The sequence below is a fragment of the Anguilla anguilla genome, chromosome 1 (assembly GCF_013347855.1).
Source record: "Anguilla anguilla isolate fAngAng1 chromosome 1, fAngAng1.pri, whole genome shotgun sequence".
NCBI lineage: Eukaryota > Metazoa > Chordata > Actinopteri > Anguilliformes > Anguillidae > Anguilla > Anguilla anguilla.
In genome coordinates, this window is record NC_049201.1 from 42,750,186 (window position 1) to 42,773,079 (window position 22,894).

A 22,894-nucleotide genomic window follows, 5' to 3' on the forward strand; every position below is an offset into this window, starting at 1 on the left:
AGCCATGTGTACACTAATGAGCACTAAGAAAGTAAATTTCACTAAACAACCAAGCAGATTGTGAAACAGACATACTTTTCCTTTTAGCCTGAAAGGTACTATGCCACCCTTGGGAATGACAATGGGTTGTCAGATTTACCTGGAGGAGACAATGGCGCAATGTCTAGGTAGCTAGCAAGCTAGCGTCTTCCACTGTCTTACTGGTACACTGTACTGGAGCATTCTGGCTTACTTTCACTCCTGTTTAGCAGAAACAGTTATCATAATTGCGGGTTAATCTCCATAATGTAGATGTATATGTGTTTCCATTTACACTGTATATCTCACTGTCATCAGTGCACATTGGAAATAAGGCAAATTATTTGCTCTAGGAAATGTGGAATGCATACCTGGGAAATTATTGGAAGTATTGGGGGGTGGGGGGGGCGGACCATACCAACATGTAAAGCTGTTGTAGTTTCAATGAAACAAAGTTTCTCAGGTCTCTCCCAAACCTACCCACCAGTGAACCCCATTGCAAAGACTCTTCATTTAAAGTTATCTGTGTTTCTTTCTGATAGGCGTGGGGTTTACAGTGATCCTCATATCCCTCTACGTTGGGTTCTACTACAACGTTATCATTGCATGGGCTCTCTTCTACCTGTTCTCTTCCTTCACTGGAGAGCTGCCCTGGGTCCACTGCAACAACAGCTGGAACAGTCCCAACTGCTCTGAGCTGTGGGCTGTCAACACCACTTTGAACCACACCCACAAATTCACCCCAGCAGCTGAATACTTTGAGTGAGTTTTTGCATTGCATTACATTACATTCCAATCACTTAGAAGATGGTTTTATCCAGAGCAGCATACAAAAGTGGAGAATCAGTCTAACTCTTATAAATACAAAGATTCACTATAACCTGGAAGGGACTGAGGCCCATTAATGACACATAAGTCTAAGGTAAACCTAACACATAACAATGTATATCATAACTAAAGCATGTACCATGTATAGATAACCTTTACACAACAATAACTGTAACATTATAAAAAAGGAAATCCAAGTAAAGAAAGGGCAGGTGATTACAGCCTGATGATCTTTTGACTGTATAATGCAGCTGTCCCTTTAGCTGCCTGATAGATTGTATCAAATTCAAATCAAGTCTAATATATGTATCCAGTGATGGGAGATTGAGAGGGGCTTGACATGGGTGAGTCTGGGGAGCATTCTGGATGAGCTGCACTTGGGTTAACGGCAAAGCTAGGGAGGCCAGCAAGGAGGGAATTGCAGTAGTCCAGATAGGAGTGTCTGGAGATCATAGGAGATCAGAGCTGAGTTGAGTAGAAATTGCAGATGGAGCAGATTCTCCAAATGTTTTCCATGAAAAATCTGCATGCAGGACAGTTTGTTAAAGAATAGTACAGTGAGAATCCTGGCAGATAACAAGGGTGACCCTGTGGTGCCATTCAGGGTAAAGGATGCTTGCAGCAGGGAGCTGGAATGCTGAAAAGTAAGAGTGTGAATTTTAGCCAAGTTTAACTTGAGTAGATGTCATTCAACTTGAAATGGCTTGTAGGCAATCTGAGATGTGTGCCAAGACCAATCTATTGGAAGGTTGGGCGAGAGACATCTTCATGTGTCATCAGCATAGGAATGCTAAGCAGGCCATGAAAGAATATGGCAGATCCAAAAGATGTGGTTTAGACAAAAGATGAGCGGTCCAAGGACTGAGGTCTGGGGGACACCTGGTTCATGAGGTCTTAAAACTGGAAGGAGGAACAGTCCAAGTGAGAAGCAAACCAGTTAAGAGCTGTTCCACAAATCCTCAAGGTAGTCAGGGAAGATAGCAGGAATTGTTAGTCAACCATGTCAAATGCTGCAGCGGGGTCATGGCGGATAAGAACAGAGGGGAGAGAAGCTGCACTCGCAACGTTGAGCTCCTCATTGACTGCAAGGAGGGATGTTTCTGTTGAATGGTACCCCTGAAGCCAGACTAACAAGAGTCTAGAAGGTTGTTCTGTGATATAAAATACAAGTTGTTGAAAACAGCACATTCAAGAGTTTTGTAGAGAAAGAGAAGAAGACTTTAGCATTTTGTTGATACTTGATAACAGCTGAAGTTTAAGGTAGTTTCCTGCCATTAAATTTTCTTTTGGAGTAATATGTAGAACATATAGAATGCATGGTTTATACCAGGTTGTTGATGGTACCAGATGTATACCATGTGAAACATGGTGGCTAACTCCCAATGCACAGGAATGATGTTCAGATGGGAAATGTGGTGCTGCAGGAAAAAGTTCACTTTGCAGGATAAGAAATATACCAGTTAGAGAAAAAAGAAAACAATCTGCTGTTCTATTAGTTTTAATAAATCATTTTGTTGGACTAAAATGTTTGTCATTAGGTTAAAAAAATTCATAATAATGTAGTCTTTCATAGGGTTTGCTTTCCATATGGAATAAATAACAGGCTAAATTGCAATTAAATCAGTTTTTTTTGTCCTCAATTAAGATTGTTAGTTTTCTTTTAATGAACCAGAGAATGCCCATGTTTATGCATTGTGATGGTTGCAACTGCAACATATGTATGCTAAGGATTAAAAAACATATTTTCAAAAGGATAACTAACCTCCCTTTAGCTCAAGCTCCTCTTTGACTAATGACATGAAGGTGTGCTTATGAGACAGTCAAAGCCACTTAAGCATATCAGTTTTGATGAATAATCAAAACTGACATTAAAAACAGGTATCCAGAATTAGCATTGCTTATTTTTCAAATGAATAAACAGAACATTTCTGGCATATTTTACAGTGATACTGCATTACAATAGGGATAAACTAGAGGATTTTAATTTTGAATGATCATTGCAATTACCGTAACATACCTCTGTTGAATGCACATGTTTATTAGTGGTAAACACTGTGCCAGTTCTGAGTTCATATCAAATAACTTGTTTAAAGTGAATCGATTGGCAAAACATGGCCCCACTTCACTTTTACTTACTGCATCAAACTCAAGGGTACAACAGTACTGTCAAACCCAAAAGGGTGCCTTCTCTTACCATTACCCCAACACTGCATCTTACTTGCTTTTCTATGAGAAGATCCTCATCATCATTTATCTTCAAAATCATCACCATCATCATAAAATATAATCTCACTGGGATTCACAGACGAGGAGTGCTCCACCTTCAGGACAGTGAGGGTATTGATGATCTGGGACTGCCACGCTGGCAGCTTACTTCCTGTCTGGCAGTGGTCATTGTGGTGCTGTACTTCAGCCTCTGGAAGGGGGTCAAGACCTCAGGAAAGGTATTTCCTTTGTCCTCCAACTTTGACCCTCTGTTTTGGAACTGCCAAATTCAGTAAATTTACCTCAATTTTCATTTTAATTTAAAAAAAGCAATTGTATTTTGTATGAAACTTGCTTTGATAAATCAATTTGAAAATGTTAAATGTAAGCAAATTTAATTACATTAATTTCTTAAATCATACTTTTTTGCTCCATCTTAAATTTTACAGAGTAATATTATAAATGCTACAATATACAAAATAGTTTTTTTATTTTAAAACTCAAGTTGGTATGAGTCTGGAAAAATAAACTTTTTAATGGCCATAATCATTGTATTAAACATAGTCATTATGATTGGCTCATAACAAATGGCATACGGTTATGAAGCATGCAATAACATATAAACAAGCTGGTTATAATATTTCTGTAAATTTATGACAACAGGTATAGCACTAAAGGAAATATGACTTAAGGCAATATAAAAATGAATGCTACGTAATAGGCCCTGAATATTGCATGATGCTGTGTTGGACTGTACAGGTTAGATTGTACTCAGACCTCAGCTGTGCGTTTGTGTGTGTGTGTGTGTGTGTGTGTTTGCCTGTGTGCACGTGTGTGTCCATGCCTGTGTGCGTGCATGTGCACCTGCATTTCTGTGGGCATGCCTGCGCATGTCTTGCTGCATGTCTCACTGCAGGTTGTGTGGATCACTGCTACCATGCCCTACGTGGTCCTGACCGTGCTGCTCATTCGTGGTGTCACCCTTCCGGGGGCCATGGATGGCATTAAAGCTTACCTCAGCGTTGATTTCCTGAGACTGTGCGAGCCCAAGGTAAGCGAAGCCACTTTTAACCCTGAGGGTAAAATCACAAAAGGCAAGTAAATGCCTGATAAGCAGCATTTCAGGCACATTAAGGCCTAATCTTTACCTGATTTCCAGATTTAAAAAAAGAAGAAAAAAAAAAAGAAAAAAATGTCCCAAACATTATGGAGCTCAGTGTATAATATATGCACACACACACACTCATGTAATCTTTTAATACAGATACTGAAGAACAACTAGCTTGAAAACTATGCTGTGCCCGCTGTGAGTGTCTTGTGGGCACAGTGTATGGTTAAGTTATCATTCTAAATCTCAATGCCTTATCATATTACAGTTAAATCAGTTTGCAAATAAGTAAGTAAAAACCTTTCAGGAAAAGTGTCTGTTTAAGAATTTGGGGATATTTGAACACTCCATGCTTATTTGCTCAACATGAACCAGAAAAATTCAGCCACTGTACCACAGAAATGAAAAGAAAAAATCAAAACCCCGACAAAGATCTCAGTTGGAGACAAGCAAGTTCACTTGCCATGTGTCAACTATTTTGTCAACTTTTTTACTTTTGATTTTTTATTGAAGGAGCTTACATTGTTTCCATTAAATCCTTTTCGCCAGCTGCTGAAGTTGTACAAATATCTCATTTGCCTTAAGAAAGACAAGGGAACATGCAATTTCCCCTGAGCACATATGACTAAGGACTCAAAGCAGCAATTTGAGAATTAGATTAGACACATGCAAGCAGCAGCAATTTGCAAAATTACCCTGTATTCAGAAGTGTCTTTCATCTTTGTGTTGAATGAGTTTCCTGCAATTATCTCTAATAACAGCCTTTTTCCTCCGTCTTTTGTGCCGATCCCCGGGCGTTTGTTTTGTAGGTCTGGATAGACGCTGCCACTCAGATCTGTTTCTCTTTGGGAGTTGGGTTTGGTGTGCTAATAGCGTTTTCAAGCTATAACAAATTCAGCAACAACTGCTATAGGTAAGGCAGAGCACTGTGTTGAGACCCTAATCGGGCAGTTGTCACATGCGCTGTTGAATTACAATACCTTTGAAGCTTCCCACAGGCACTGTTTTTATCACTGAGCTGGCCTGCTGATAACATGTCAAGCCCAGTGTAGCAAAAGACTTTCCCTAAGCATATTGACACAGTGTGGTCAGTCGAGTTTAAAATGTCTGCAGGGTAATTAGGCCATCATGTCATGCCAGTACACAATAGGTCTCTCCTTGTATTCATACTACACTCATGTTCTGGACTAATGGCAGGTAGATCAGATAAGCTCATGAACTGCGGCTGTAAAATTCTGCATCATTCCAACCTGGTTTGGACCTAACCATGCACCACTGTGGTCGCTAATGTCAAACTATCACTAGTACCACAGCTGTTGTGATACCTGTTGATGGTTGATATGGCTGACCAGTAAAGTTCTGCAGTGTCAATTTTGTCAAAACCTACTTCCACTTCATTTTCTTCTGAGTAGGTACAAATTTTCAGTTGGAATTTCTGCAAAAAAATAACAACCTGGTCTCATGGCCTTCAAAAGGATAATGTCTTACCATAGTGGTGTGAAGGGCACAAAGCAAGGCCATTTGTAATTAAAGGCTGCTTGTAATGACAAAAGCATTGCCAAGAGACAGCTTGGGAAGGCTACATCAGACATAGAATTTGGACACAGTGAGTGCTAATATTAGCTGGCTGGGTGCTCATATTAGTTTCTGACACAGCGTTGTTTCAATTTTTCAGGGACGCCATCATCACCAGCTCCATCAATTCCCTTACAAGCTTCTTTTCTGGATTTGTCATCTTTTCCTTTCTGGGAAACATGTCCCAGAAGCACAATGTGGCCTTAGATGAAGTTGCCACCAATGGTAAGTACCCACAGGATCTCAAAGCTCACAGAAATCGATTTTCTTTACATTGAAGGCTATTTTTCAGACCAATTACATCCTTCATTTGATTTTTACCCCAGAGAATAATGCCTTTGGAATATCAATCAATACGTAATGGCAGTTCTAAAGACCTGGCTCAAGCCTTCTGATATATTCTTTGGAAAATTCTAACCTCTCACTTGAGATGCTGGGTGTTGTCAATGATTGAAAATCAATTGAAAATAGCTGGGACAAAGAGTGATGCATATTCAGTCAATATGCAGTGAAGGCCCTGAGCTAAAAAATGGAGCAAAAACATTTAATACATGCTTCCACTACTTCATCTCTCTGAAAATTGTTTTGTTGTTATCCTTATACAATTCTTCAGAGCTCAGATGGAGAACTGTACACTCCAAATGCTAAGCTAGGTTGTAGATATAGACTTGTGTTGACATGGCCAGACGCATGACCAGTGCATTCTAAGAACTGGTGACAGAAAAGATTTAAGATTAAAGAGCAAGGTAAGTTTCAGCTAAATGCATAATGTCATTATTATTTAATAAGTAAATAAGTTCAAAGGCAACCTGCACACATTGATGGTCATTTTGGCATAGTGAATGAACGTTTCAGAGATACGATGGGCTCTATTTTCCTGAATCAATGTCGCATGACGCATGGACACAGTCAATGGCGTGGCTCCTGGGCGCACTGGGTGTGGTTAGTGATTGTTGGTATCCTGTTTGTGGGATTTATATCAAAATCTAAGTGAAGGGCACAAATGGCAGACTAGCTTGACCCAAAAATTCAGGTGAGCTGCACTAAAATGCACTGCGCTATGCAATATCGCTTGACACACCCCCAGCAGTGGCTCCTCTTCCACTTTATGGGGGCCGGCCAAAAAATAGCACCGGTAGTGTCTCTCCATCACTTATCACTCGAGTGAACAGTTCAGTGTTTGCATCAGTGACGTAACGTGAAACTGATTCCTGGTTTTTTTTTATTTTTATAATTGTGCAAACTGGGTTCCAGATTAAATTGTAATGTGAGGAACTGAATGTTAGTGTGTGAATGTCAAAAAAAATGAAAGAGACTGTTAGTGAATGTAAAATGTTCAATGTGAAATGTTTAATTAGAAACATTGCAATTGCAGAAAGTGCTGGATCATACCAATTTAATTTTGGGTTTATTTATTTATTAATTGTTTTTTACATGTATACACAGGACCTGGACTTGTGTTCATCATATATCCAGAAGCTATTGCTACCCTACCTGGATCCTCTGTTTGGGCAGTCATCTTTTTCATTATGTTACTGACATTAGGCATTGACAGTGCTGTAAGTATGTAATCAACATTCATCTGATGCTTGCATAGGGTGTGGGGAGCTTGTCTGCAGATAAATAAATCTAAAGCCCAAATTATATTAATATTACAGGACATGCATATGTTCCATCTACCATATTAGTGTTGTGTTCTGTAAATTTTCTGTAGGGTTTAGTAGTATTGATAATAGCATGTGGTTGTGCACATGTTAGGCTATTACTAATTCAAAGTTAAGGTCACTGTTTAACTTGCTTAATTTGGTCAGTGTAGGCAGAAAAACCTTTGGTTCAACTATCAATGTCATGGAAATCTTGATTTCATGCATTATTTGCTAAAGGTGTGACTGTTTGTATTTTGGTTTTGTTTTTTTTATAGATGGGTGGGATGGAATCCGTGATTACAGGGCTGATGGATGAGTTCAAGTGTCTGCACAAGCATCGAGAACTTTTCACTCTCTTCATTGTTGTGTCCACCTTCCTTGTATCACTCATCTGCGTGACCAATGTAAGTAGACCATTCATAAATTCTGCAAAGTGGAAGTGGGAGGAGAAATAGCTGGTTGTAGTAATGTGCTTGGTGCTTGGTCTTCTAGCAATGCTGTGAAACATGGTGTTAGAAAGACTATCAATTTTTGTTTGGCACACACTATTTAGATACACACACAGCATGTGTGCTGTTATCATCTGACAAAGCATGTGGCTATATAGCGTCTGTGAATGGCGCTCTAGGTTACCTAGCTAGCTAGCTAACTAACAAGCTAGCATGCTGATTAATCGCTACCTTGTCAAATATAATCCGCTTTCACAATTATAGCTAGCTAATCATGGTTAACATGACATGCTAGGGACATGTTTTGGGCATTATGGCAAGTGATACTTCTGGTGTCCTTGACACATTTCTGCAGTGAAGTTGAATATAAGTGAAAACAGTGGTGTCCAAATTGCTGAACATCATAATTTCTGTTCACTGAACCTCTTTGTGGATAAGGAAGACTTCAAAATTGTTATACTAAAATGTTTTTAAAAAGCTTTGGAATAACTGAAAAGGCCCTGTTTTTGTGCATGGCCCTAGCAGAAATGCGCCTGGCAGAAGCGCAATTCAGCTGTTGCAAAGAGATCATTTCTTGCCTGTGCTCAGTTTGATAATTTCATGGTCTGCAATGAATGCATTTGTGTCACAATGCATTGGCGGGCAAAAGGAATCGTGTCAATTAAAATTATATAGCTTTTGTCAAAGACTTCCTTGCATTTTCGCTGACTAAAACCACCTGTTATTGAAAATGCAGCCCCATTTTGTTAGTTTTGTGATGGTGTTTAGGTGTTAACACGTGTGAACAGTAAACGTATGGCCAACCATGAAATCTCACATCACACTAGAATATTTTTTGGAGGTCCGGCATTTCCAGGCTAATCGTAATCAAATCATTGCTACTTGCAATCAACTAAGTAAATCAAAGTATTTAAGCATGGGCACTTAAGAGTGGTCACTGAATGTACTTGACTGGGGGTAGGGAAGTAACCTTATCATCGCTACTCCCATCAAATCATGTAAGATACTGTTTTTTCAGCCAATTAACGCATAAAGTCTCCATACTATTCGTGTCACTACCCAGTGTGGAAATATGGGTGTGTTTGGAATATCCATAACTGAACATGAATGTTGACATGGCAGTCACTGCTCTGGTTAGCTGGCTAATAAGCTAGAAAAAATTGCAGGATAGCACCAAAAATAAACCTCACTTACTTTAAACTTTTATTTTAGTAGCATAATACGCGGAGGCTTTCTGGTGCTCAACAGTGACGTGCATTCCAAGGAAAGCTGGGTGACGAAACACATCCCAGGATTATGAGAAAATATTTTAAAGTGCTTACCAAAGGACTACTTAAAAATGACAATTCTAATGCTGCCCTCTTGACCTTTTTGCTTTAGCAACCCACTAAAGTCCATAAGTGCCATCTTTTGCCCCTGTTGACAAACTAGGAAAATACAGAACAAATGGAGTCCCATATTAGTTTGACAGAGAATGCAAGGTTTGCAGAATTAATCTCTGTATTTGTAGCAATGGTAACCATGTCAATGTGCAATAATCTATATTCATGCTTCCGACTGCTAGCCAGACACCAACTACTATATCCAGTCTTGTCAGCCTGCTGTTTTTCGTCATCAGGTTGTTAACAATACCATCTCAATGAGTTGGCATCAAATAAATGCTAGTATTATGGATCAAGTTTGTTTTAATAATCATGCTCTTTTGATATCAGCGGCAGGCAGCTTAGCTAGCTTGCTAACCATCTATCAAATCAAGCAGCTAGCTTGCTTTCTTGCCTTGGCTGGCAGTCACTATTCAACTACGCCATAACAATGACTCAAGGACACCAGAAGTAGCAGTCTCCAGTATACACAAAACATATCCCAAGCATGTCATGTTGACCACAACATTGGATTATATTTGACAAGTAGAAATGCTAGATAGATAGTGAACTAGCTAGCTTGCCAGATGATTAGTGACTTCTGACATGTTACATAATTATAGCAGATGAACTCTGTGTATCAAAATAGTCTGTGCCAAACAGGAATTAATATAGTTCTAGTTGTAACAGAGTTTTACAGCTTCACTGGAATACACTCAAAAAACCCCATCACTAAAGCCAGACATTTCTCCTTCGCCGTCCAGTGGATATCAGTCACCAAGGAGAGGGGCTAACTGGAATATCTTTTTAAAAAATATTCAGATTTCATTAAATATTTATTTTACAAAACAAGAGGTCTTACATCTTAGATACAAATGTCCAATCTGGCAACCAAATGCTTCAAAGAAAAAAGGAAAAGAGAAACCAAGCAAAAAAAACTGGCACACCACACTGTGCATAGCCCGCACTCCTCTCACTAGGCCTGGAAGCTAGGCCTCTTATAAAGCCCATAATTAGGTAATGGGCCGCAGCTGATGTGATTACAATGAATCACAGCTGCGGCCATACCTGTCTGTGGGCAGCACACCAATTCCCTTCCTGGCATCACTATATATATATATATATTTATATATATATATATATATATATATATATGCACACACACACACAGAAGGTTGACAAATTAAAGGAAAAATCTGAATAAATGAGTGGACAAACATAACAATGATTCCATGCAGGTGTGCTGCATGATACAATTAAGCAATTAACATCCTATCATGCTTTGTACCATGTTTAAAAATGCTCAGCAGGTCCCGTTTACCTCAATTTTGGATCAAGGTGGCAAGAGGAACAGATCTAAGTGACTTTGAAAGAGGATTCATTATTGGGGCACGGCACGGAGCTTCAGTCCCAAAGATTTCTGAGTTGGCCAGTGTTTCAATAGGAGCAGTGGCTGAAGGTGACCTGCATTTAGATCTATGAGAAAGTCATCAGTAAATTGGGTCAAAAAAAGTTATTCTGAATGATCAGCTTTATCCTTTGATGAAACATTTCTATCCAGGATGACAGTGCCCCCATCCAGAGGGCATGAAGTGCCACTGAATGGTTTGATGAGTATGGAAATGATATGAATCACATGCCATGGCCTTTGCAGTCACCAAATTTCAACCCAATTGAGTAATGTGATTGATTGATTTTTGACTGACATGTCTGACAGCGCTCTCCACCACCATCATCAAAACACCAAATGAGAGAATATCTTTTGGTAGAATGATGTTCCATCGCTCCAGTAGAGTTCTAGAGACTTGTAGAATCTATGCCAAGGTACGCTGAAGCTGTTCTGGCAGGCCGTAGTGGCCCAACATCTTATGAAGACACTATGTTGTTTTTTCCTTTAATTTGTCACCCGTAAAAAAACATTCCAGGCATGTTGCTAACAACTTTACTGGTAACCCTTATAGTTATGATTTAATCATGAAACATATAGGATATGCATCAATTGGATTTCAGGTTCATGATTTACATTCCTGTCTTTTCTGATAAAATTAACATGAATTCCATATCACAGTTAAATTCATTTTTTAACTGGATTAACAAACTTGTGTAAGAAGATTATTCCTGCAATGTTCTTTGTAAAAAAAACAAGTTTACATGGAACAATTAACATCACATTCTAGAACCATTATAGGAAAATGATTTGCTGGGTGTCACGTACTGTTGGCTTTGCACAGATCTTTTTGGTTTGGTTAAGCGGAGAATGATCTGATATCACCACTCAATGTGAGGGGGAAAAATAATATTGAAATTCTGCAAGCTTAAGTTTTAGACCGAAGGAAAAGCAGGAACCGTCTGTGTCCCAGTGCAACCGGTTGTAACAGGTCCTCCCTGCCAGCGGTGACTCTGCGAATCGGCTGTGTGTCAGCTGTGTGCCAACCGTCTCATTTCTCCTCAGGGTGGAATTTACGTGTTCACTCTGCTGGACCACTATGTGGCCGGGACATCGATCCTGTTTGGAGTGCTTATTGAGATCATCGGCATTGCCTGGTTTTACGGTAAGACAATCCTCGGGCTCTTCATGTCCAGCAAATCCAATGTCTCATTAGCCCTTTGATGGGATATTAGGTGGGACAGGGCTACCCTGCTTCAGAGGCACCAGACGTAATTAAGGAGCTTCACAGAGCCATGACTGAAGAGCCTGTTCGGCTTTTTCTATTTTCCCACTCATTTCAGCTATGCATTAGCCCTGTGTTGAAGATCTGTGTGTGAATCTGCATCATTAGATTCATTTTAAATGAACTATATCAATGACAAATGCACCAATCATCAAATTGCCCCTTCAGTTAATGATCTGATGATTTTTATATACACACTTCAACTCTGACTTGTGTGTCATCTTTATTATTTGTACAAGTTGAGTTGTTGGGATTTGTGTTTCTCTTGCGATAAAGTTTGCAGTAATTTGTTCTTAAACGGATTTTTAAACGATTTATTCCATGGTATGTTCTAACATAAACGTATGAGTTTTATATGTATGGTTTTATGTTTATATTCAAAAGTATTCTGAAATGTACTCAATCAGTTAAAAAAATTAAAATTGGGCCTTTCTTTTCAAATGTGTTAAAGCTTAAAGGTCCCATATCTTAGAAACTGGAGTTTACCTAGTTTTGATTTTGCAGTGTGGCATTATACTTTAGTGCTGGTAATATATGAATCCTGTCCTACTTCACATTTTGTGTTGCTTTGCAAGAAAATAATCACCAGGCTAAACGATTCATTAAGAAATGGCTGCACTTTCTACTTAACAACTGGGTGAAAACAAGCAATAATTTTAAACTATGCAATTAGCATAAATCTCCCCTTGGTCAGCCTCTTCTAAGAACAATGTAACGCCCACATTTTTGTGATTTAGCATGTATGACCACAGAGTATAATAATTAACAAACAAGGAACCGAGATTTCAAACATGACTAGCAAAACTGGCCATGGTAAATGTGCTGTGTCAAGGCATTTTGAATCTTTCCAGCTACAAGTATAATCAGCTACAATTGTAAGAGATTTGACAGAAATTCTCAATGATCTTTACAGATCTGTAACTAAATAGCTAGGTATGCGATAGGTAAGCTATAATTTGCAATTGGATATAACAGGGTTCCTGGTCTTCCTCTGTGGCTCTAAATTTGAGATGCAACTCCAGCTCGATTATATATGTTGGACCGGTTGACTTACAGATGCCAGTTTGTTTGATTTTCTGGAATGCGAGAGGGAGCAAGATATGGAAGGGGCACTCGTGTCATTCCCAGCCAATTAACCAATCAGAGAGCATATGAAAAAAATGCCCTTTTCAGCTCAAAGAATAATTAACTCACTGGATTTATGTTTATTAAAAATGTACTGGATTTTTTTTCCCCTTAAAAACCTTATCACCATGTTTGGTAGACCTTCTGTAATAATATAAAATAGCAAAAAAATAGTGTCATAGGGGACCTTTAAGAGCATTTTCAAAGAGATATATATGCTATTTCTTGATGGAAGTATTTCAGATAGTTCAAGCATTGTATGAACAATTCTGTGGATAGTTGTGCAATCGAAAAGCACATGTTGCGAGACAGAATACAATATCATACGAAATGAGGAGTTATGGCACAGTGTGATTTTTAAATGAATAGGAAGGCAATTTTAAACCCACAACAGAAAAATCGATAGCGGGCTTCACCGTTTCTCGGGTCAGGGTTTTGCCATAGGCCTGTCGAGCACACAGGGATGCCCGTTTGCACTGGCCATACAGCTCCACCTCGGGGCTCCCTCGACCTTTAGCAGACCTCAATCACTGCCGACAGAGAGTCGCGGCACATGCCCTCCTCTGGCTTGCAGTCGCACTGATTCTGCCTCTGCCTTTGACATGCGCCTTCAGGGCACTGGAGCACTGATAAAGGATATAACAAAGCAAGCCCAGTTCAAGGGAGTGTACTTGTGTTCACCCTGCAGAAGCAAGAACTATATGCCTTCAACAGACACACACCCACATGCAGATATGCTTAGGTCCAATCACATATTATTTAAATCATGTTTAAAGGTATGGGGCTGGTCAATGGTAATTGTTCATCAGGAAATTATATATGGGTGATTACTAAACATTTGAAATTTTTATAAATCAATAGTATTATAATCTGCCAGAATGCACTTTCAGAACCTTATACAATGGCTCAGATTTAAAAGCGATATGCTTTTGGAGTGTTTACTTGCTTACTTGGTTGGTATATCATAGCATAATACATAAATTCATTTAGGGCCAAGAATGGATTTACTCTCCAATGCTGAGACAAAGGCAAGGGTATGGAAGGAAATACTTGCACATGACACAGCTTGTATTAGCTGCTGTTTAAGAGGTTTATAAATCATGAAAATATTATGCGTAGCAGCTGCTTATAAATATAGGTACAATATCCTCAGTTTGATTATCCCATAACAAGGCTTAACAAACTCTGATCTCTTCCTCTTGTCAAGGTATCCTGCAAACTTTTATTCAGGTGGAGGCTGAAAATATCACACATGTTGACTTATTGACTATATATACACACATTGACTTATAGCAATATGCACAGCACAACTGACAGGTTTCTGAGAAACTACAAGCTAACAGTATGCTGAGATTTATATTAACATACTGTATTATGGTTGGTTAATCTAAATGTCACTCAGTGACACACCACAGAGTAAACCCAGCCCATCAATCCTTAGCCATAATACTAATTAATCAATAATTGAATTATAAAATGAAATGCAGCCCTTGAAAATCACACTACGATATCACCTCATTTCTGATCCCACCAGACACAATGAGAGACTATGGAGCTATGTGCTTCTCTGTAAAACATTGCTGATGAATGTGTGGTTTCAGGGGTGGACCGATTCAGTGATGACATCCAGGAAATGATTGGCCACAGACCAGGGTTGTATTGGAGGATCTGTTGGAAGTTTGTGAGCCCATGTTTTCTTCTGGTAAGTTAAAACGATTAAAGAAAATTATCTTTAATTTACATTTTACATACTGAATTTACAATGACAGTCATTTATGAACATTTCTCATGTGCAGTACACATTTATTCTCAATTTAGTGAATTTAAATTTGCAACAGGTATTGAAGCCCTTTGATCACTAAACTACCTCAGCTTAGCTGCTTTCAGCTATTTATGGCATCTTTTTATGAGCGACAGCAATGTGGCGAGGTAGTTGTGGGAAATCCAATGGAAAAAGCCAAAAATTGTATTGTACAGAAGTGCAAATATCAGCACTACTCAACTCCCGTTCCTGCATGCTGGCCACAGTGTACAAAAAAGATACCCACTCTGTTAACTAAACGTTTGCTTTCAGCACAACCTTCAATAAAGGCTACAAAACCTGATCTGCAAATTACTCATCTTTGTCATGAATATTCTCCCAGTGTACATGTATCCACAATTTTAAATAATGTTGAGAAAATGTGCACAATTTTGTGGTGCAAATAAAATTTATTTTATTACTAACCTAGAAGAACTGGCTATATCTGATTTTGTGAACTAATTGAAAACAGATTGAGACGAATAATCTGTTTAAGAGGAAGTTTTCCGCCCCGTCAGTTTTCACCTCAGCAGCTGCCACTACTTCCTGAAGGAAGGTGGTAAAATAAATGGTGATATCAGGTGGTGTAGTACATGGTTGGAGCATTGCCGACACTGCGGCCAGCGGGACCTGGAGACAAGTAGGGCTTCTATACAAAATTTGGATGCCGACATCCCTCCACAAGTGGGCCACAGTGGACAGGGCTACAGAAATAGCAATTTGAGATCTTGTGTACCCTGGAGATTTGTTCAGTGCTTTGTAAACCTACAGGGGACCACCAATGACCATGGGACAGAGTTAAACAGCTAAATAACTAAATAACTGTGTTCTGTAGCAGTACATTGTTTTTCAATGATTTTCTGTTTCAACTATGCCTCAGGTGTTTCAAATCTTACTCGACTCTCATTATGGGTCCCTTGAATTTTTTTTAATAAGGTGCTTGACTTTATCAGTCTAACATTCATGTGACTGAACTCAATCTGAACTCAACTTTAATTGGACTGTTCATGGGACCACCTGATTTTATACTGAAGGATCTATTATCAGCACAGTGTAAAGCAACAGGAAACCCAAACAAAAGTTTTTAGTCTAGGTCATTTTGTCTGCTAAATGATATAATTTATCTAATGCACTGGCCTGGCCCCCTGGCATATGCAACATAGGTAGATACCTAGGGCACCATTTGTCAGACAGTTGGAAATGAAGGAAAAAAGTTTTTAAAAAATATGTGCACTGCATTCATGACAGTTAGCGAATCCCCCCCCCCCCCCCCCCAGTAGTAAGTTAAGAAAATGAATGGATGGATGGCTAGATGCAGGACTGAGATTTACTTTATGTATCATTTTACAGATAACAGAGCACTTGTTTGTGAATGTAGTGCAATCAGTTACTCAATGCAGTTACCTTAATCTGAATACTTCCTATTTCTTTTATGAAACCTCACAATACATTTAAATCAATCTTTAACTTCCTCATTATTTTGGGGGATTTTTGCCTTCAGTCTTGTCTTCACAAAATGAAAGGCATGTACAATTTCATTAAGGTCAGGTGAATGACTTGGCTGGTCAAGAACATTCACCTTTTTGGCCGTGAAAATCTTCTTATTTGCTTTAGCGGTGTGTTTGGGGTCAGCATAACACCACCTCCACCATGTTTCAAAGGTGAGGTGGAATGCTTTGGATCAGGCGATTTTTTTTCTTTCCCCAAATTTGTCTCTTTCCATCACTTTGGCACAGGTTTGTGCTAATCTATCCATGAGTTTGTTCCAGAACTCTACAGTTTTCAATGTACTTTTTAGCAAACTCTAATGTACTTGAGCAAAGCAGACCTCTGCACTTTGTTGTATACTATTAAACAAACTATGTTCTTAAGGCGTACCTGTGGTCTGCATCATGCTGCAGACCCTCTGAGGTCATGTTGGTGTAGCCTTCTCTTTAGTGTTTTAGCTCTATTTTCCAGCTGGTGCTTGTCATGTTGAGAGCTATGGTATTGGTGAAGTGGTATTTTCGTCATAGATTTTCACACGTCTGAGCCATTTAATCATTTTGCGACTCATTGTGTGCCAAAGTGGAAGGAGAGTGGCTGCTGGGGGTGTGTCAGTCAAGATAGAGAAGCGCACTGCAATTTTGGTGCAGCTCATTGCATTTTTTGTGTCCGCCTAGTCCGCGATGTGCCCTCACCACCCGCCAGCTCAGGCCTGGCCTATGATGTAAATCGCAGCCCCGCGTATGGTGTATTGCGAATTTGAGGGCTTTCCCATGCAATGTGTGCATGATCATAGCACATATCAGTGTTTTTTGTGGATCATATGCTGTCCAATTTTACTTTGATATAAATCCAACAAGCAGGAAAAATGCATGCATTTATTTGCATTTATTGTTTATTGTCTTCTTTTAGAATTGTAATTCATGCATTTATTTCTGTTTGGTTCATGTACAATTTAAAGAAATGTAAATGTAGTCTGATGTTACAATCGTGAAGCATGTTATGACAGGACAATAATAACAGGTCTGGTTCAACTGTACAACATAATATAACTGCATAAATTATTAATATCCACAATATTTTCAGGACAATACACTGGTGGTTTATAAGAGCGAAATGTGCATGCAACACATCCACCTTTAATATATTCAGCCTAATCCAGCCCATTTTCTACCTGTGCCACGTGCTTTGAACATGTACTCCTCCCCTCTGGTCAGGAAAATACCAACATTCAGTTGCCATGCCCATGACACATCAATGCCTATATCCTGGAGAGTGTTCTTGATCTGTTTGAGAGTTGAAAATGTTTTTTTTTTTCTTTACAATTTAAAGTATTCTTTGGTTATCCACGACAGTGGTCTTCTGTGGCCTATCAGGTTGTTTGCTATTGTTGAGCTCACAAGTGCATTATTGCTTCTTTACAACGTACCAAACAATTTATTTTGACATGCCCAATATTTTGGCTATGTCTCTAGTTGATTTATTCTGATTTCTCCACCCACTGATGGCCTGCTTTAGTGGCATTTTAAGAGGCAACTGAAAATCCAAATGCAAATTTCATACCTAGAATCAACTTCAGGTCTGTGAGCCTTCTTGTGCATGAACTTATAATGCAAAGCTGGCCAAGAAGCAGCTGAGCTGTCAATTGTCCAATTGTGTTTGTTTTCCCAAAATGGGGGAATATATATAAATATGTATAAAGGTCTGCAATTCATACATGGGTCACTTGATATGGATGTTAAAGCTGACGGTCTGAGTTTGAACGTCATATTCATTGTTTTTTTTTTTTTTTTTTTGTGTTTTATTTTCAAATCCAATGTGCTGGAGTACAGAACCAAAACAACAAAAATTGTGTCACAAAAATACTTATGGGCTGCACTGTATATGTTTTGTAGAAAAAGGAAAAGTTTATTTGGGGATATTTTTCTGTTCTGAAAATTGTTTTGAATTTAAATATAATCCTGAGAGTAATCAACAGATTTTTAACAAGATTACCTGTAATTTTCTAAACTCTGCTCCATTATTTAGTATTTCAAAGATAACTCCTTGTCAGAATGAACTGGTGCAAACACAGGTTTTTTAAAGAGTAAAAATTGATTATCTAATTGGCCATAATGATGCACCCTCACCACTGAAATGTAATATAATCTATAAATTACCAACTCCAATATAAACCAGCCTCTTTCACAACTGCATAACAATGCTATGGAAATTGAATTTTGACTCCCCCTGCGCTTGCACCATTCTGTAACTTTATGAATAACCACAGTGTTTCTGTTGCTGTAAATAGAGACCTTGGAATGTTTAATTAAGCCAGTATCACAGTCAGAGGATATTGTGATTAAATTTGTTTTTTTTTTCTTCCCCCCATTTTCATTTGCCTTAGTTTATGCTGGGCGTCAGCTTTGCAACATCTAACCCTCCTGGTTATGATACGTATGTATTTCCAATGTGGGCCAACATACTTGGCTGGTGTTTAGCCATATCATCCATGACAATGGTTCCCCTCTATGCCCTATACAAGCTCTGCACCCTACCCGGAAGCTTTTGTGATGTAAGTACGAGTTTATCCTCTTTCAGTATATATTTTCATATGTGTGTGTGTGTTTACTATATATATATATATATAGTAAATGCATATTTATATATAGTAAAATATTGCCTGTAGGGGGTGCTTTTTGCAAAATACAAATTTGCATAGGCTCTATAAAGGCAAATTGTACAAAATGAAAGGAATTTTTAGAAAGCTTCCCTCCAACAGTCCTGAGAAGCACATCTTGCTCAGCCCAAGATTCTTAAAGATAATCACACAGATATTCATAAACTGTGGAAAAAATGTTTGACCACACCTCCTTTAAATCCACCTTCAGTTCATATTTTGGACAGCCTGGCCTTTTACCTCTGTCATCCATGCGGCTTCCCTCCTGGAAATTCACACTCTGAGGTTCGGTGATAACAGGCTCTAAAAGACCACCACCACGACCCCCCCCCCCCCCCCCCACACACACACACACACACGCAAATAGAACTCCAGTGTGCAGTTCCTGAGCCTTGAAATAAAGCTAGATTATGTTTTATGCAAGTATGATGGTCTTGAAAATTATTTCATTCTTAATTTCTTCATTTAATTAAAAACAAAATTGCCCTTTCTGAGGTAAAACAGTGACCTCTGTATTACATCAAAAGAACAATATAGACATTGATATATTAATTAGGCCATGACATTTCATAAAACACTTCAACATAAGGGTATAATTTCATACCTAAACATGTAATAATTTTTAATCTACAGTCATCTGTACGCTACAGTATGCAGTCTTTTGGTGCATGGGGATGAGGTGACTAGCTTTTGTACTAGCTTCTCGTGGTAAACTGGTGCATCAAACATAACACATGTCTGAGCCAACTATGAATGTTTACATTACACTACATTAGGTGAAATGCTCGCATTAGAGAATAGCGCACACCTCAGCATAGATAATTTACATACAATGCATTTGCATAGCTGGATCATTTATGAAGCATTTCAGGTTAAGTACCTTGCTCAGTTGGTGCACAATGACAGAGCCCCATCTGGGATTTGAACCAACCTTGAAGATATAAAACAAATTTCAATTGAGCTACGCTGCTGATTATTTACCTTTCGTTACTACAGAAAATTGCTTATGCTATCACGCCAGAGGCAGAGCATCACTTAGTGGAAAGTGGTGAGGTTCGGCGATTTACGGTAGGTTTTGTTTTCTTGATGTTGTGTCTGTTTTCATACATTTTTGCCTTCATCGATATAAATATAGTAATCCATTAACTTTTGAATGTCTGAAATAGGTGCATTTTATAGTTAAAACATATTTTCAAACAGTATTTTGTAAAAATGTTTTAATTTTTGTTTTCATGAAAACATTTAATGAAAAACTTTAAAAAAGAAAGTTTTATAGCTTTTCCATTAACTTATAGACTGGCTAGGTGCCATTATTCTAAAATAATATTTCATATTTTGTGTTATAACAGTTGATGATTTGATTTGAAACCAAGGATTCAGTTGAATGCAGATATGTTTATACAAATCAATGACCATAATATGTAACCAAAACCATATGACTATAATATGTAACCACATCTCTAGATAGCAAGAGCTTCCCTATTGCTTTGTTGTGTTTACTGACAATGATAATGTTTAAAAAAGAAAATAATCAAAAGCAAACTGGAAACAAGAGTTATTCATTTTCCATTCTTTGCATGTTGAGTTCATGTTTTTTTTTCCAGTGTTCGCTTTAAAGCAGTCTTGGTAAAATGTATTTTTTATGCATTGTGCTTACTCTTATTAAATGTTGAGTGTGTGTTCTTGGGTATTTTGTACTGTATTGTGCTGTAGTACTACATTATGAGCTACTGTGTTCAGGTGTTTGTTTTTGCTTTTTTCTCTGCCTGTATAGGGCATGCAGGTAAAAATTAATTCAATAAAACCTAACTCTGCTACAACTGACTTTGACCTGACATGGACCCTGTTATATTAGCATTCAGTAAAGATACAGCCAGTGTCCAATTTATTGGAAGATCAGTGACCTGTCGGGAACCTCTAATCAACCATTTGGCCATTCTGGGCCCTTGAAAACTTCAAAGAGATAAAACGCAGCGACCCGGGACTGGGGGGTAGCCATTTGAGGTGTGAATGTACGTGGGTGCGTGAGGGGTGCGTCCTTGTGTGTGTGTGTGTGTGTGTGTGTGTGTGCGTGCATGTGTTTGTGTGTGTGTGTGTGTGTGTGTGTGTCAAAAGGGGTGGCTGGGAAACCCCATGCTGGCTTTATTCATATTCATCCGATTCTGTACATTAACAATTGGTTAATATACCTACAGGCACTATGTTGGACATTCAAGGCAGGCTATACAAATATAGAGCAGATGTCAGAGTGTCACAGCTGGCTTTGTAACTTGGTTTAATTATTGTGTTAGTGTTTAGTGTCTCCACATAGTACCTCACAAACATTCTCATAATAACCAAATCTGTCCCTCCCAAAAAGATCAGAAAATGTAATGTCACCGTAATGCTCACTAGGACAGAGGGTTAATTTACCAATAATCATAAAAAGATGTGTTATATTGTAAATTGACCTCCATGATTATTAATTAAGTATGCACAGGCCAGAAGAAGAGGGGGTGTGCCATCCCTCTATTTCATTAGATAAAATGTGCACATTTCATCTCTAGTCTTTTCGAACACTCTACTGTCTTTTGGTTTTTAAATTTCCAGCTTGGTACAACTTGGAATTACTTTGGGACAAACAAGCTGTGGTTTGGTATCTTCTTTCATTAATTTATTGTGTGACTGTGACCTGTCCATGTCTGTAACATTTGTTTTTCTTTTAAGGCAGCTGAACCTCGTCTATAGATTAAACGTGAATATTTGCTGTAACTTCATACAACTTCAACTTCATTTTAATCTGGTTGTGAGTTGTACATTTTGATAAAGGTTAATCCAACAGGCTGCTCTGCCTATCAACAAATTCAGCTATTTAAATGATAATTGATATATTTTATAGTAATTACAAATTAAATCAAATAAATATATTTCAACTGTTGGAGGCTGTTGGAGTGAGATGTTTTAACTGTTGGTGTTTGGTATTCAGAGTGCCGGATGCCAAACAAAGGTCTTAATGGTGAAAATGATCCCATTATTATTTTCATGGTTCCTCTTCCAAGTCTAATTTTTGTGCATTTTTTCTTGATTCCTTTTTTGACAGCGCAAGCACTGGCTAGTCATCTGAACTAGGAAGGCTAGAGGGGTGTCCGTCTCTCAAGCTTAAAATGAGGAGGCACAGCAAGCTCTCTATACTGTGAGTTCACAAGAGTGGAATCTGTAAGTGCCAACAAAGGCATAAAAAAAGAAAACTTTATTGATGTCTTCTCTGTAATTGGAACTGTGGCTGTGCAGTGACTTTGATCACAATGTTGTTGGCTAATGTCAATATCAATCTTGATTCTATATTCAATGACTGTTATGATGGGTAGTGTTGTGACCCAGTATTTTATTATAACCTGAGCCTAAAGGTCCTGATTGATGCACAATGTTAAAGATCTTCATGAAACATTAAACATCAATACACATTTATTCCTCACTGGTGTTAGGTGTACGCTATAACAAGTTAGCAAAAAAAAAAAGAGGCAGCTTCATAAATTGTTTCGTGGTTTGTGTATAAAAACGTAAACAATCACAATTTCAAGATTAATAATTTTTAATAATGCAGTGCATTCATATTATGTTTTTACAACAGCAGTGCTATTTTGTACAACGGTTTACAGCGTACTGTCCAAACACATTATTCTGAATCTTCCTCAGCAGCAGTTTTGCTCATTCAGCAATCATCTTGCCCACTACAGTGATTCAGTACCATATGCCCTCCATTACAGTTCTGCATTTCATTGCTCCATATTAGATGTGTTTGTGTGCTACATTTAGATTTGTTGTGTTTTATTTTACTTTTCCTTTTTGTTTTTAATTCCATGCTGCCATTATTAAAACTACAGAAGATGGAGTACCATATTTCTTAGGTTTAATGTTAAAATTGTAACCTCTTGATATTATCATTTCTTTTCCAGTAACAGACTGGTGCAGGCAAGCCTGGT

At 38.3% G+C, this 22,894-nt stretch overlaps 1 protein-coding gene across 4 annotated transcripts in view; it reads left to right on the plus strand.

Moving 5' to 3' along the window:
* The window catches only part of slc6a3 (solute carrier family 6 member 3), a 36,903-nt gene extending 14,442 nt beyond the window's left edge, over positions 1-22,461 (plus strand). For 3 of the 4 annotated variants that reach the window (XM_035403225.1, XM_035403217.1, XM_035403235.1), the window contains 12 exons: positions 561-780; positions 3,152-3,290; positions 3,968-4,102; positions 4,969-5,072; positions 5,835-5,959; positions 7,181-7,293; positions 7,656-7,784; positions 11,643-11,742; positions 14,589-14,689; positions 18,660-18,827; positions 19,929-20,000; positions 22,012-22,461. In XM_035403225.1, coding sequence (XP_035259116.1) covers positions 561-780; positions 3,152-3,290; positions 3,968-4,102; positions 4,969-5,072; positions 5,835-5,959; positions 7,181-7,293; positions 7,656-7,784; positions 11,643-11,742; positions 14,589-14,689; positions 18,660-18,827; positions 19,929-20,000; positions 22,012-22,035 — 1,430 coding nt within the window. In that variant the 3' untranslated portion in view covers positions 22,036-22,461. Of the gene's footprint in view, positions 1-560; positions 781-3,151; positions 3,291-3,967; positions 4,103-4,968; positions 5,073-5,834; positions 5,960-7,180; positions 7,294-7,655; positions 7,785-11,642; positions 11,743-14,588; positions 14,690-15,061; positions 15,169-18,659; positions 18,828-19,928; positions 20,001-22,011 lie in introns of those variants that run through there. The other variant, XM_035403244.1, reaches the window with a different exon arrangement.
* The last annotated feature ends 433 nt before the right edge of the window (positions 22,462-22,894 follow it).